The sequence below is a fragment of the Madurella fahalii genome (genome assembly GCF_045866475.1).
Source record: "Madurella fahalii IFM 68171 DNA, scaffold_3, whole genome shotgun sequence".
NCBI lineage: Eukaryota > Fungi > Ascomycota > Sordariomycetes > Sordariales > Madurella > Madurella fahalii.
The window spans coordinates 3,805,203-3,820,824 of NW_027263973.1; the positions used below are offsets into that span (position 1 = coordinate 3,805,203).

The 15,622-nt window shown below is 49.9% G+C and overlaps 2 protein-coding genes across 2 annotated transcripts; one reads left to right on the forward strand and one right to left on the reverse strand.

The window, feature by feature from the left end:
- Positions 1-1,343: 1,343 nt before the first annotated feature.
- On the forward strand, positions 1,344-1,913 carry MFIFM68171_06575 (uncharacterized protein; the record flags this gene model as incomplete). Its single annotated transcript, XM_071061995.1, has 1 exon — positions 1,344-1,913. One exon carries the CDS (start codon positions 1,344-1,346, stop codon positions 1,911-1,913), a length of 570 nt encoding a protein of 189 aa, XP_070918096.1.
- An 11,414-nt stretch (positions 1,914-13,327) lies between these two features.
- Positions 13,328-15,598, reverse strand: MFIFM68171_06576 (uncharacterized protein; the record flags this gene model as incomplete). Its single annotated transcript, XM_071061996.1, has 4 exons — positions 13,328-13,507; positions 13,548-13,772; positions 13,845-14,621; positions 14,687-15,598. 4 exons carry the CDS (start codon positions 15,596-15,598, stop codon positions 13,328-13,330), a joined length of 2,094 nt encoding a protein of 697 aa, XP_070918097.1.
- Between the last annotated feature and the right edge of the window lie 24 nt (positions 15,599-15,622).

Genomic DNA, 15,622 nt, shown 5'->3' on the forward strand with positions numbered 1-15,622 from the left:
TCCAATGTGGAGCGCCGTGATTAACTCAGAGGTTCACTTTGGAGCAAGATTGTCGTAGCTCTGAATTCAGCTGCTTGATGTCAGTGCAGGCGGTAAATCTAGCCTGGCTTACACCACCATCGTTACAATCATCAGGAGTTTGAGACATAAAATGTGCAGCGCCACATATCTCTTTGCAACACTGTGAATGGACTAGATTGAGCGAGAGACTTTTGTCCCTTAGACAGAGCCTGTGTGCCCGTGTGTCGAACGTCGGTGGCTGTGGGAGGAGATGCAGCAACGCAGACGGATTGTTATTGCGAGGAAGAAAGCAATGGCCGCGGGGCTAGTTGAAAATAGGCACAATGGAGTAGACCCACTTCAACAGCGGTTGTCATGGCAGTCGAAATTGTCAGAGGTTACGCAGTGAACCCCTCTGCCAATGAAACCAATAGATCCGCCAGTTCAACCACTTCGTGGTTACGCTGTGTACCGGGGGCTACGCCCTCAGCCGGCCCCGTGACAGTTAAACTTTGAGACCTCTTGAGTTGTAGGTGTTGGGAATGTACTGTATAAGGAGAGGTCTGTGGGCTACGAGGGCCATAGTTGAAGAGAGCGCGAATCCCCATAGTGGTAGTTTGTGATATGAGGATTATATCTGGATTTGGCCAGGGATCCGGATTTTGAAGCCAGAAGTACCCTTGCTATAGAATTGGCTGTGAATACCTAGAATCTAGGAGCGTTAATGGCTTTGGAAAACCTTGACGTTCTACAGCCAAGTTGCTATTCTTCCCGCTCTCGTAAGCTCCCGATCGCCTTGGCCCGCTAGTGTGTACCTGCATTAACGACGTTGCTTTGCATTACTAGCATTTCCACACTTGCCAGCTGAACCGAATAGTTGGAATTACACCCCTGCGCCCTGACACGTGGCTCCACTGAACGGCGATGTGTGCGAGCGAGGTCGCACTACCAAATTTCTTTGGGCACGTGTGAGGGAACTCGTCGACTCGACCTCGCTCACCGCACTCCCCGGCGGTTTTTAAGGGCACTCCTTCATATTTTCGATTAGAAATGCAGCAGTAAGGTTGACTCGCGATGTCCAATGTTCCAATGGAGCATTATATAATTTCTGTCACCATCCACGCTCTAGCACAGGTCCAAGGTCAAGCTTCATTCTGCTCGCGCTCTCTGCTCACGCTCCCTCAATAAACCGTGCCAGTTAAGGCTCAGGGCAAGAGCACCACCAAATTCACGCGATCAATCGTTCATCGACCCGAGCCCATCCCCTTTTCCCAACCAACTGGAGCCAACGTTGGTCATCCGACCCTAACCCTGTGGGACCATCTCCGCACCCCTCCTCCAGCATGCGCGCCGTCAATGGCCCCCAACCCCTCGAGCCAACCAAAGACGAACTGAAGACAGCAGTGTTCCGCTGCTCCACAGAGCATGCTGCTAAGACTGGTGGGATTCTTTCCGCCTGCGCCGGACATGAAAACGACAAAAAGCTGCTCCTCCCGCGGTGGAAGTCGGACTCAGTCGTCACCTTCGCCTTTCTCGAAAAGACCTTTCTAACCGCAGTCGACGCTGAATGCGTAGAGCGTGCGCTCACTATTGCCGTACACAACTGGAACAGCAGACAAATCGGTGTGCGATTCCAGCGTGTAGCCCAGGACGAGCGTACTGTCTTCGTCATCGCTTACAGAGACCGGAAGCGCCAATGCCGTAAATATGCCAAAGCGTTCTTTCCCAACTCCGACGAACGGGTATTGTGGATTTACCAACCCGCTCTGTCAGTGGGCTGCGGCGACTTCCTAGCCAACGTCCTGCGCCATAAACTCGGCCATATCCTCGGTCTTCGCCACGAGAACGCTGTCGTGTTGGAGAAGAAAAATCGGTCGGTTCAGTTGGCGCCCCCAACCAGCACTCCATCATGACATCCCCCTTTCCCGTGGAGATCAAGGTCAGCATACAGGAATCGGATGTCGGGGCGCTCAGGATCCTTTACAGTAAGGACGACAACAGCAGGCTTGGCGAATTCACGGTTGTAACGATCGATCCTGCTACGCCAGAGCGGCCGAGCCCCGAACATTCCAGAGAGACCCCGCATGGGGCTGAGTCTGTTAGCGCTGGGGCGCGGACTACCTATGTGCAGGATACAACCAACCTAGGCTTGGCCGCGGTTTCTGTCTGCTTTTTTCTCTTTTTGGTTGCAAATAGAAGAATCATGGGGGTCTACTCGTTATGAGAGCAAATATATGAGGGTTTGGGGAGGATTTGATTTAGTTCCTCTGGGATGTTGGCTCCTTGTCGCAGCAAAAATCATCTCTCGGAGAAGTTCAGTTACAGAGAAGTAAGTTTCTGTGGTGACGCAATATGTATTGGGATGGGACAGGCTTGGTTAAACTTAAAATGGGAGCAAAATGGTCGTGTAGTTTCACAGTTGGATAACTATAGAATAGAGTCTTTCTGGCTCTTGTATGTGACGAACATGACTGCATCCTGGTTTTTGTCTTTGGCTCTTCTCTCCTCTTGCTGACGTGTTAATTAGAGAGTCTCAGTTACTTAGGCCTGCGGACGTGGGGTGCTGCTAGTATCTATTGGCCTGCTTTTATACACCCACTTTAACAAACAAATCAAATCGCATTGACAAACCTCCTGCTAGCTAGTCTGAGGCCGTTGCGAACAAAATCAGCCCTCATGTCACAGTAAAATAGAAGATATTAAGTAGGGTAGATAATATTATGTCACGCGTACAGGAGCTCAGCAGAGGTCGTGGGAAGTGCGTGGAAAGGTTGAAGTCTCTGAAGATCTATCTACTGCAGTAGGAGACTGAAGAACTGGCTTAAATACACAAAGGAAATAGTCTGGGCGAGCTCCCGTAATAAGCTACTGAGCTCGGCAGTGAGTGCCGAGCTCCACAAGTACGGTTTCCAGCGCGACACACCCCCCAGTTGACTAGCAATTTTGCTTGTCAACTGTACTTTAACAGTTGCGGGAGCTCCCGAGCTGCATTTATACGTACGTGCATTTTTTGGTGTTAGTACTATCAGTCGCTTTTTACGTGTAGGGAGCTGTGCGGTATATAGATCAATTGCAGAGTTTAGTACTGTAAATCTCCCATACAATCAGCGTTGCCCTGCGCCCTACTATAAATCAAGAGCTCCTGAGCTTATGATCGCAGTGCTTTTATACAACAACAACAACACTATTACTATACCTCCTAAGAAGAGTTCTGCCCGCGCTGCCACCCTTGTAAAGGCGCGTACTGCCTGCACTCAAAAGTGTAAGCCTCCGACTTTCCTTCTAGAGACCCCTAAGAAGAAGGTCCGAAAGGGCGATATCGACTCCTCCGTACCGAAGTAAATTATTCTCCCGGTCTCTCGAGCTTTAGAACAAGACTGACAGTAGTTTTCAGTACCGACGATATATACAGCAGGTACTCTAGTGAGGCTTGCCTCGGCTATATACTCTCAGCCTGTAACGGTCCCAGGAGTGTATTGCAACTAACTGATGACGACTCTACGAGTACATTGAACTTGAGGAGAAGAAAAGAAGAAGAGGAAAACTTTGCAGACAAGCGGGCACTCTAACTAGGGCGAGCGCGGTGGTCCAGGCGTGTCATCAGCACGTTCTAGGAATAGCTTTATCCAGGGGTTTAGTGGTCTATGCTCCCGTGGCATAGCGAAGGTTGCCGAGGCCTATGCCGGGCTTAGCCCATTATAATGAAATGGGGAATAGTGTACTAGCCGGATGGCGCTCTAAGACAACTCCGGGACTTCGGGTCCGGCAGTGTAGGTCCGGGGTATTGGATTCCCGGTCCTCCGGGCTGGATCAGGTGATCGGACTGAGGACCCATTTTTTTCTGTATTTAAGACTGTCCTAACTGTCGGCCTTCGACAGTCAAGGACAATCAAGATCAACAGTTTAACCAATTCTTTCTTTCGATTTACTTGCTCCATTGGGAGCTGTCTTTGCGGCCTCCCTCTGATCAGAGGGAGTCCTGCCCATCTTTGTTGCTACTTTGGTCCAAGCCGCGTTGCTAGGAATCCTGGTTTGTTGTCAGGTTTCTCAGTCGTCATCCCTCCCCTTGTTTTGTTATCTTGTTGTTTTGTTGATGGAGTGGATGTGTGTTTTCCACTCCATTTCACTAGTTTACCTATATCTACTCAAAGCTAGAAAAGATAGCCTAGAATATAACTATTGTATTTGTTGAGAGAGGTAGCGGCAACAGTTCGTACTACCTGTAACAGTTCCTGATATACTCTAAACGAGTATTATAGGGACTTAAATACTTAGGTGAGAGCTATCGACTATCTTTGAATACTATAGTAGAAGGAATATAAAAGATTTAAAGCTTTTCTACCTAAATTCGAAAAGGAACTAGCAGACAGTAATAGTAAGAACTAGATAGACGAAGTTTGGATTAACTACCTAGAGGGTGTATTGAATATAAAGATGTAAGAACGCTTAACGTAATCCATAAGCGAGCAAGCCATACAAGCGAGCAAGCCACTTTTTGACGCGACCCCCCACCTTTGCACAAAACATCAAATTCCTCTACAACCAACAATGGCAACGCCTTCGTACGAGGCCAGGATGAACCTAGCCGTTAGGGCTCTTGAAAAGGATCCAAAGCTTAGTATCCGAGCTGCAGCAAAGATCTACAAAGTTGACAAGGATACCCTTCGATGCTGACGCGTCGGTCGGCCTTCACGACGCGATATTTCAGCCAACTCACGGAAACTTACGGATTTAGAGGAGCATATGATAATTCAGTATATAACTGAGTTATCTGCACGTGCATTTCCTCCTCGGCTTCGTTTTGTGGAAGATATGGCCAACCGACTGCTACGCGAACGCGACGCGCCCCCTGTCGGCAAGAACTGGGCTCACAACTTCGTCAAACGCCGACCAGAACTCCAGACGCGTTTTACGCGTAGATACGACTACCAGAGGGCCAAATGTGAAGATCCAGAGATTATTCACAAATGGTTTGCGCTTGTATATAACACTAAAGCCAAGTACGGTATCCTTGACGACGATGTGTACAACTTTGACGAGACCGGCTTTATGATGGGTATGATTACCACTAGTATGGTAGTTACCACCTCTGACGGCTATGGTGTCAGATCGAAAATTGGGATTGCTGTGAGAAAAGGAGAGTGAAAGGATGATTCGCATTGAAGGAGCGGCGTCTGCGCAGCTATCGCTTCTAAGGAGGTGGTAGGTGACAGTGTTGAACTCTGAACGTTCCAAAACTTCCGGCGAAGCCGGTAATTTATAGGCTCCTGACCCTGGCAGTGCCCCGCCTGCACCTGACACCCTCCTGCACCTGACAAGGTACTCCCCCTTGCTTGGGTTCCTCCTGGAACCCGTACAGAGCTCTCTTCGACTGGCTAGCTGCGTAACAGGTGCTCCTTGACTGCGCGATCGTAGCTGCAACGAACTGACTGACTCGAAGGCTGAATCGCTGACTGCAGCGAGCTGACTGACTCTCCCTCGAAGGCCGAATCGAACTGACTGACTGCCATCCGCAACTGCGTAAAAGGTGCTTTTTGACTGCGTAACTGTAGCTGCAACGAACTGACTGACTCTCGAAGGCTGAATCGCTGACTGCAGCGAGCTGACTGACTCTCCCTCGAAGGCCGAATCGAACTGACTGACTGCCATCCGCAACTGCGTAAAAGGTGCTTTTTGACTGCGTAACTGTAGCTGCAACGAACTGACTGACTCTCGAAGGCTGAATCGCTGACTGCAGCGAGCTGACTGACTCTCCCTCGAAGACCGAATCGAACTGACTGGCTGCCCTCTGCAACTGCGTAAAAGGTGCTTTTTGACTGCGTAACTGTAGCTGCAACGAACTGACTGACTCTCGAAGGCTGAATCGAATCGACTGACTAACTCTCTCTCGAAGGCCGAATCGAATGCTCGGGTAGCTGACTGACTACCTCCCTCTCCCTAGGGTTCCTCCTGGAACCCGTACTCTGAATTGCTGGCTGGCGAAATCAGTTGCAGGCGGTGTTGTCTCAGAAGACCAACGCTCTTTTGCAGCGCCCACGCTCCTCCACAGCAGAGCTCCCAGTTGCCCTCGCTGCTCCTCCCGTGCCGCAGACTGGCTGGGTATTGCTACCCCCTTATCTCGTACCTCCCGAGCTGCCTGACGGCGGTAAGCGCTAGACTCACGCTTACCCAATGGGCTTGTTGACCGATTGCTCCTTTATAACGCCTTCCGAACGCTGCGCCTGGTAAGCGCTAGAGCTACCCTAACGGCCCGGCAGAGGTTCCTTCTAGGCAAGTACTTACGCCTTCCTAGCTCCCGCGTACAGGCCCACCGAACAGAGATACTGCTTAAGAGCAGGCCTACTCACGCGTTGTCTCTCAGGACCCAAACGCTCTTTTGTAGCGCCTACGCTCCTCTACAGCAGAGCTCCCGGTTGCCCTCGCTGCCCCCTATCTCGTTCCTCCAGGGTTGCTTGACGGCGGTAAGCGCTGGGCTCACGCTTACCCAATAGGCTCGTTGACCGATTGCTCCTTTTAACGCCTTTTAAGCGCTACGCCTAAGCGTTAGAGTAACCCCAACGGCCCAGCAGATCTTGCCTAATAGAGGGTCTCCCTCTATAGGACTTCTTGCAGCTCTCAAGGATTTCTCGCAGCTCTCAAGCAGCGAACTCAATCCTGCCTAGCAGAGGGGCTCCCTCCTGCACAGGACTTCTTGCGGCTCTCAAGCAGCAATAACGTAGCTCCTAGACGTAAGCTAATCATAGGCAGTATACTGCCCTACTGCAAGTACTTGGATAATCGAAATAGAAAGTAGTTAGGCCTGACTAAATAGTACGTCACTCGACGATTGAAGGAACTGCTTCTTACATTACGTCATCTTTCTTCTCTTGCATTTTTGCGTGGTCCTAGCGCGTGCGGGGTAGCTACGTAGCTTGGTAGCTGAACTTTGCGAATAACGTCATCTTGACGCTCAGTAGGCTAGCCGAATCTTCGAAGTAGTTTGACTTCCTCGCTCGCTGCAACTGAGGTGCTTAGGAGAAGCGAAGATTGTAGTGCTAGAGGCAGTAGAAGCGAAGAACAGTTGCAGGGACTATGCTGTATAGCGTCTGCGATAGCTTCTGAGCTAGGGAGTCGCTATTCGTAAGCTGCACGCTCCTTCGGCGAATCTCCTAACGGTCCCCCGCCCTAAGGGTAGAGAGTTCAACGTGTCAGATCGAAAATTGGGATTGCTGTGAGAAAAGGAGAGTGAAAGGATGATTCGCATTGAAGGAGCGGCGTCTGCGCAGCTATCGCTTCTAAGGAGGTGGTAGGTGACAGTGTTGAACTCTGAACGTTCCAAAACTTCCGGCGAAGCCGGTAATTTATAGGCCCCTGACCCTGGCAGTGCCCCGCCTGCACCTGACACTCTCCTGCACCTGACATGTATTTAGGGGTCCGATTATATAGGTAGACTGTAGCTCTGGCAATCTCTGGCTAAAGTATTGCAGGAAATTTGGTACCGGCTCGCATTGCCCTGATCTTTTCTGTAATCACACCCCCTGAGCGTTCGGCGCCCCCATTTTGCACTGGTGTATTAGGTGCCGAAGGCTCAACCTTAATGAAGCGTTGTGTGAAGACAGCCTTGATAACCGGCTGATGGAATTCATTGTTGTATTCTACTACCTTGGGCTGTAGTTGGTATTGTTGCTCTAGGGTACCAAAAAAATGATCGAGTGCTGAAATAATGGATTCGGCTTCCCTGTCTTAAAGGTAGTAGTCCCAGGCTAACCCAGACCATCTGTCGACTATCAACAACAGATATCGGTATCCGTTATACCCTTCCTTGAAGTCGAAGAGGTCTATAGCAAATCGTATCCCTGGGCCTTCGTTGTGGTCTCGGGGTTGCCGGCGAATTTGAAGCTTGGCTTTAGAGACTCCATACGCCTTACATTCGACTGTAGTAGGCCCCTTGATCCGTATGCCTTGTGTATACTGGACGAGGTGTTCCAATGCCTGTAGGCTAGGGTGGCCAAGCTGTAGATGCCATAAGTCGGCGATCGCTTTGCTGGGCCGTTTTTGGGTGTATATATTGAACTTGTTGCGGCGTGTGACGAAGGCTGCGTTGGAATAGGAGCGAGGTAGGTCTTTTAGGACAAACTGGTCGTATCGATCTACCAGGTAGCCAAGGACGAAGCCGTTGGATCTCTGTAAGCAGTTGTTGCCAGGACTTGTATCCCACCAGATGCCTTGCTTTCGTAACTGCCATAAGGAGACTAGGTTACAGACAAACCTAGGGCAGTAGGCTACGTCTCGAAGCCGTAGGACGTAGGTAGTTTGTCGGCGCTGCCTTATCTTTTGCTATTGAGGTCGTGACGGCTGGTGTCCCTGAATCTGGATATCCATATCTCCATACCTTTGGATAGGTACTAGGCTGTCCCCGGCCTATATATAATCGCTAGGCTCGGCCTTCTTGAAATTATTGAACCTGTGTCTTTAGTTAAAGATGTAAATAGTAGTTCCAGAGTCTAGGATAGCTGAATTCTTTAAAGGATACTCAGTTGTTAAGAGGGCTGTCTTTGCAATCAGAAAACTGCTAGGGCAGCGGCCGATTTTCCGGCTTAGTCAACTTTGGGACTCTATCTGATGCCTCAGCTTCTCGACTTCTTTTTGTAACGTCGGATCCTTTAAGGCCTCGTCGACCCTGATCCGAATGTGGTCTCTTTCAGTAAAACCTTCAGGTGCTAATTCTGGAAAGGTATAGTAGTATCTCTGCAAATGGTGGAACTGGCTATAACAGGGATATATGGTTGTGGCTGTGCCTAAGGCCTTCTTTAGCCCTATTTTAGGTCTTTTGCCCTCTGGGGTCTCGGCCTTGCCCGGAGCTTTACTCCGCTTTTTGGGCTTGCTACCGCCAGAGCTACCCTGTTGCGTTCGTTGACTATTGTTTTGTTCCCCCCCATTACTACTAGGGCCGACTTCGCTATCAGAAGCGTCCTCCTGATAGGCCTCTTTACTACCTTTTGTAGCAGCGAAGGAAGGGCCAAACGTGCCTTTTGCTATCCGGTGGCTACCCGGTCTACAGGCTCTCGTTGACTGCTTTACCTCCTCCCGAAAGTCGTTAGCCACCTCTCGGTAGGTCAGGGTTAACTGCGATGCCTTTACTCCTTTCACTAGCTTATAGGCCGTAACCTAGTGACTTATAATTGGCTTTACTGTATCAGTGAAATCCTGGAACCAGGTGCTTATCGATAGAGCCTCAGGAACTTTCTTCTTCTAGGTATTAGAGAGCACTTGCTCCCAATTCTCGGACTATCTAATTAGGTCCTTAGGGACTTGTACGAGGGGTTTGACGGCTTGTCGATAGACTTCGCGAGCGTCTGAAAGTGCTTTGTCGTTACTAATACCGGCTTGGGTTTGAAGAGCCGAATACTACTCTGAGATTGTTTTGGTCGGGTCGTAGGAAGTAAACTGGTAATATAGACTAACTGTCTTCAGAATCTACTGCTTCAGCTACTCGATCTTATCGGTTTGTTGCTCGTACTTCTTGAGCTCGGCCTGGTAAATAGACCATTCGAGCTAGAAGGTATAAAAACCGTCTGCTGTAAGGTCGCCGATTCCAATTGCTGACGTAGTTGAACCCGTTGCCGGGGTTCCCGTCTGGTCGTCCTCAACTACTGATTCAGTATAGCCTCTAGCCGTAATAGTTGACTAGATAGGGCTTTTGTGCTTATAACGTACTGGGTCCGGAGCCGTAGGTTCGCTGAGGAATGGAGTAAGACCCTGAATCTGGGCCTACGTATTGCCGGCAACGGCCTGGGCTTGGAACTGCAGGTTCTAGGATTCCTAGTCGTCGGAACTGGTTAGGTAGACAGTCTTATCGTTGTTGATAGCAGTTATCTTGAATCAGGTTCAGAGACGCTTTTAAATGTACTTCCTTTATTAACTGGCTTAATCGGAGGTTAAGCGAATGAGACTCTTAATTGTCGGATGCACAGCACCTCTGAACGTTCGGAGTTAAATTTGGGATGGAAATTCAGATGTAAATTGAGGATGTCTTGTTTTCTTCCTTGTCTAACGGAGGTGAGCTTCCTTCTTATTCCCAATTTCCTGGACCACGGAGACCCGGGTTAACGGGTCTCCGAGAGATCGGATCACACTTATCCGAGTCGCACTAATCCGGATCACACTGATCCGGGTTCGTGTTTTGCAGATCCAGGATCCAGCTTCTTGACCCTTTTGACAGGCCAGTCATGGTGTCCATAGCGTAGCGTAGCGATTGGCACCAGCTCGAGGGAGCTCTAGTACGTGGACTTGGGGCCATGGACAGGGGCAGGTGCGACGGGGCCGGGGGTCGTAGAGCCTGGGGCCACCAGGCCAGAGGTAGGTTGCTTAAACCATCGCTCGGCTTCCCGTTCGGCCTCGGCAAAACGTAACCTCTTTGCTTTCTTCGGGGGTTCGGTGAGGATGGCCGTAAGTACAACGCGGGGGCGGAGCCTTTAGCGCAAGCCGCCCGTTTAGCGGCGCCAGCTTACTGGGTAGCCTCGAGCTGGGTCTTAGTATAAGTAACCAGCTTACCGCCGGCAATATACGGCCGGGCTCGGTACTTCGAGAAGCACGGGCACTCATCACCAAGCCTAGACACCGCCAGGGATGCTATCGTCATTAGAAAGTGCTTCTCCAAAAAGAATCATAAGTAGTCAGTCATTGATACCTATAAAATCGAGAATGATATTCTTAGTGATATAACTCCGCAGCCCTCTCTAAACTTTTGCTGGTATAGCAATATCTTCATTATACTAGCCGTTCTCCAAGAAAAATGCGTTACTAGTAGTTTCTTCAAAAGTACTCTTCGCTACAGAACTAGTAGTAATTGTAGGTGTGAGCTTTTGTAGTAGCACCTCTAATTTATACTTTGTTTCTATCTGAATGGTTTCTGATAGATACTGGCTTTGCTCTAGCCGCTACATCTCTATCCTACAGTTTCGCTCGATTTTCTGAGCTTTTTGTCTAATAAGCTCTAAACATGTCGGGTCAAAGCTCTCTCTTCCACATTTAATACATTTGTGGCTGTATTACCCAACGTAGATAACGTAGTCGATTGTACCCTTGAATATTTTTCCTCGGTCCGTCGGTTCCGAATGAGCTTAGGCCATTGTAAGCCGGAAATATATATAATGTACGTGATACGATATTTTGTTGAACGTAGGGGTCCATAGAAGTATAGAGATCTAGCGGGTGATTATCGAGATCGTCCGGGTAAACGTCGCCCTCCAGCCCCGAGAATAGTGTAGAGCTGTCCGTAGAGTGAGTGTTAGGTAAGTCACGGATTATTAACATCCTGGGACTTTTGGTTCTCAAAATACTGCCTGGTGTATGAGAGCAAAAGTGAGATTAGCTTTGGCGCCGTAATGAATTTTTGATGCTAGGATTGGCGGTCGGGCGCGAATTGGAAGAACGCTGTCGTGGTAGAAAAGGTGCAAAGCCTAAGGTAGCAAGATCTGGGCCTGGGGCGAGAACTGGGTCGCTTGCGCTGGGCGGTGAATTTCTGCCGGTAGAAAAGGTATGTAGCGCACGGTAACGGGGACTAAATATGGGCTCGTGGCCGAGAACTGGGTCGCTAGCACTAGCCGGTAAATTCTACCGGCAGAAAGGTACATAGCTTACTGTAACGGGGACAAAATATGGGCTCGTGGCCGAGAACTGGCTTATATTCTGCCGGTAGAAACGGTATAGAATATAGGGGAACGAGAGTTGGACGCCGTATAATTTCTGCCGGCAGAATAAGTGTGTACTAAAGAGAACTATCTGTACCTGAATATCGACGAGGTCGGGAATTCTATCCTATGAAGATGAAAACTTTATTACAAACTTAAATTCTCCAACATCTCTCTAGCAGGAATCGAAAATTTAAAAGACATCCTATATATCCCTAATAGTACTATAGAGAATGACTTGTCAACCAGATAAGAGCAGAGACAGATGGCGTTACTATTGACGTCAGCGACTCCATCCGTACCACATCCTTCTATGGCATAGCATAGTATGCTATAGGTTTGGAATTGGTGTGATTGGACCCTTTTGGTTTGTTTTGAGTTTTTGGTAGGCATAGGTTGCTCAGCTTTGACGATAGGGCTTCCAGGCAGAGTCACACGCACACCTAGTACGCGTGTACGTTATAATTGGAATTGTTGCCTAGAGCTATCCTTACAGATTACGCGTCATCTGCTTTCCATTGAGAGGGAACTTTAGCCGGGGGGGACTGAAAAGGGGCCTCTGAGGCTGTGCAGCGGCAGCGTATGGGATCACCCTAGCTCAGGGAAGAATCAGGGGAAGCTCAGGACAATCAGCCACAGCTCACCCCAGCTCACCCCAGCTCAGGATGACGAACGAAAAAGGAAATTTCGTGTGCCCAGATTCGTCTCAAACAACCAGGCTGTTGTTGAAGGCGGAGGCTTATCAACAGTTGGCGCTTCCTTGGGCTGTTTACGTGCGCTTGAGCAGACCGGAGGTGGTTGGGAAAGGTGTTGGCTGGTGCTCTGTACGACACTGAGGAGTGAACCTCCCATATACATTGCAGGCCAGGCGCATGGACAGCCTTGTTAATGCTGGGATATACGGTGATTCCTGTGCGTAGACTTTGGTGTTGAATATCAAGGAGATTTAAGTTTTAGACATAAAGGACCAAATGCCACTACCTATAAGTATCTATAAACGCTAGTATCTTACAGGAAACTTGTTAGAAGTATTCATATACGTACAAATAAACGAACTTAGGGTATCTTTAGAACGATAACAGTAATAATCAGAGTAATCATCCATATCGACCAGGCCCGATGTTCGTCATCTCCGTGTCTCTGACCAACACACCACTTCGCAACATGCTCAACTAGACCAAAAGCAACAAAGAGTCCTTGCAAACTTCTTGCAGCCTCTACCAAATCTTTTCATTCGGCCGGCAGGTTGTTGGGGGCGGCGGATCAGGGGCGTCAGCGGGTCTGAATTTGTCATTCTAGTATACGTTGTGCCGGTACTCCCGAGAAGCTGCTCTGGCTCGCTAGGTGCGCGCCTATCTAACGGGCGCGGTGGGACCGGCGTCGCGGGTAAGTCTGGCACTTGTATCGGGCCCGGTCCTCCCGGCATGGCTTGGGTTGCGTCGTTGAGTTGAGGCGGTTCGATCGCCGAGGTCTCTGGTACCCGTGACTCTGACCCAATGTTTTCTTTGCTCTGTCGCTGCAGTGACAGCGTCCCTCGCACCGGCGACTCTGTCCGAGAGCTTTCGTGGCTCTGCCGGTCCAGCGACGGAGTCCCCCGCTCCGCCGGTTCCGTCCGAAGGCTTTCTTGGCTTTCTCGTTGCAGCGACGGAAGGGGCTCAGAGTTCGAACGTGACCGGGCTGCCCCTTGCGGTGGCGACGGTGTGCGCGAATGTCTTCCCCCTGGCGAGAGATTTCGGCTCGGGAACACTGGAGACGGTGAATTCCCCATAACGTCCGATATAGATCCTGTTTGGTTGGGATACTGATGGTTTACGCGCAGTCAGCTTTCCTACTCCCTAACGGACAGTCATCCACAGTGGTTACGCAGGGACGTACCGACACAGTGGGCGTATCCACCGTCTCGCCGCTCCACGGACAGGGGTTGACGCAGTACGCGTCGTTGCTTTCACATTTTTTTCGTATTTCGTCGAGTTTTCTGACAATCTCCTGACAATCCCATCTGGACTTCTTATTGGGAATCAGAAGGCCTTGTTGAAGGACCCCTAGGAAGTCATGTGCAAATGCTGGGCAGTATTCAAGCTTATGCAACTTCTCTATCCACTTTTTATCTCGGGAGGTTGGTCAACGCACACCACTTAAGTCGATTCAACCCAGGGTCTGGTGGGAACTTACGTCCATGACTGAAGGTTTTAGCTTTGCGCCTTTTCTGTTCCATTCGTTGTACGTCATGAAGAATTTGTCTTCAAAGAACCGTTTATCCGCAGCCTCGCTAGGTTTCATGTTCGGAGTCCACCCTTCGTCCTTGAGGCGGGCGTCGGCAAACACACGGTCGACAGCGTCGAAGCCAAGGAGATACCAGGTTATAAAGTCGAGAAACAAGCAGCCCAGTGTCCATATGTCGTATTTAACTGAGATTTTGAGCCAAGGAAGATCGCACTCGGGTGGACGGTAAGTAGGAGAGCAACCGGGTAGGCTGTGTCCAGAGTGAGATCTGAAGCTGTGGAAACGGGTCATGCCAAAGTCGGAGATGAGCAAGTGATTGTCGCACTCGCCGTGACGCTTGAGCCAGAGAATATTTTCAGGCTTGATGTCGCCGTGGCGGCCCGTGTTCTTCCCGGTTGGCGTGAGATCACCATCCTTGGGAATGTTCCCATGGATTTCTCGTAGTCCGTCAGCGATGCCGTGGCACTGGTTCAGCATCCAACACGCCAACGCTTGTGTCCTTTCCGGAGACGGCTGACTCTCCCAGAAGTCTCGTAAGTTTCCGTCAGCCCAACAGAAAAGCATGTGGAAGTCATCTCCGTGCCGGTAAGTAAGGAGGAGTCGGACGAGATGCGGGTGTCCCCTCTTTTTACCGCTGAATCTCTGGTGGACCTCGACCTCCTTTCGGTAGTCTTCATGATTGTGGGAGTAAAGCTTCTTGACAGCAAAATAGGGATTCTCTGTCTTCTGCAATATTATGAGACAATCAGTATCATCATCGCGGTGGCGTGGGTTTCAAGAATGACTCATACCTCACCGCCCGTAAAATTGTGATGTGCTGGGTGGATCAACACTTTCCCAACACTTCCCTGACCGCCTTCGCGCCCTTCTTCATATTCGACGAACGGGAGAAGGATCCCGGAAGGTAGAAGATAAAGACAAACGTTCTGCGGATCTAGGTCGAAAAATGGAGACAAGACCTGGTATTGATGTGTAATAAACCACTCAATCTCAAGGGTCTTCCACCCCTGGAAACATTTAAGAGGGTTGTTGCGCGCGGTATCGTGCTTGGAATAAAGTTTAAGATCGTTTGACGTATAGAGTGGAAGGTCACTGTCGTTGACACCACATTTGACAAAGCAACCGATGCACTCAATCCTGTCTGCCAGTAGCAAGATGGCAAATAATCTTTGTCGGGGCGCTTGTTGGGACTGCCCTTCGTTCAATGTGCCTTGTGGTGCCCCACATATATCTTGTGTAAGTCGCTCTGACTCGTCCTTCAAGAGATAGGGGATTTTCGCCCTGAGAATTTTCCGCACGTTGCGAGGGGCGACAACCTCCTGGATCCCGTCGATTGGATAAAAATACTTCTGTTCGCTTTTATCCTTGCTGTTTCTGGATTCCGTCCTCAAGTTCCAAAGGCGCTTATTAAGCGCACTCGCAAAATCCGTTTCCGTCTCCTCACTCGAATCATTCGAGTGAGCCGAACTCGTGTTGGTCCTACTCAGGCCTTGTCTAGAGTCTCCGGGCCGTGACGGTTCCTTCTCTTCATGGCGCGTTTCACTCAGGTCGATGGTACCGCGCGAATTGCCTTGTCTGGTGAAACCCAAATCCGTGACAGTATCGATACTAGTGAAGCTAGTTTCACTTCCACTGTTGCGGTGGAGGTACAAGCCTCCGGAGCCGTCATCCACCAACGCAGCTCGTCCTAATACCGTATACATTAGCGGTTTGATCCGATTTAAGTC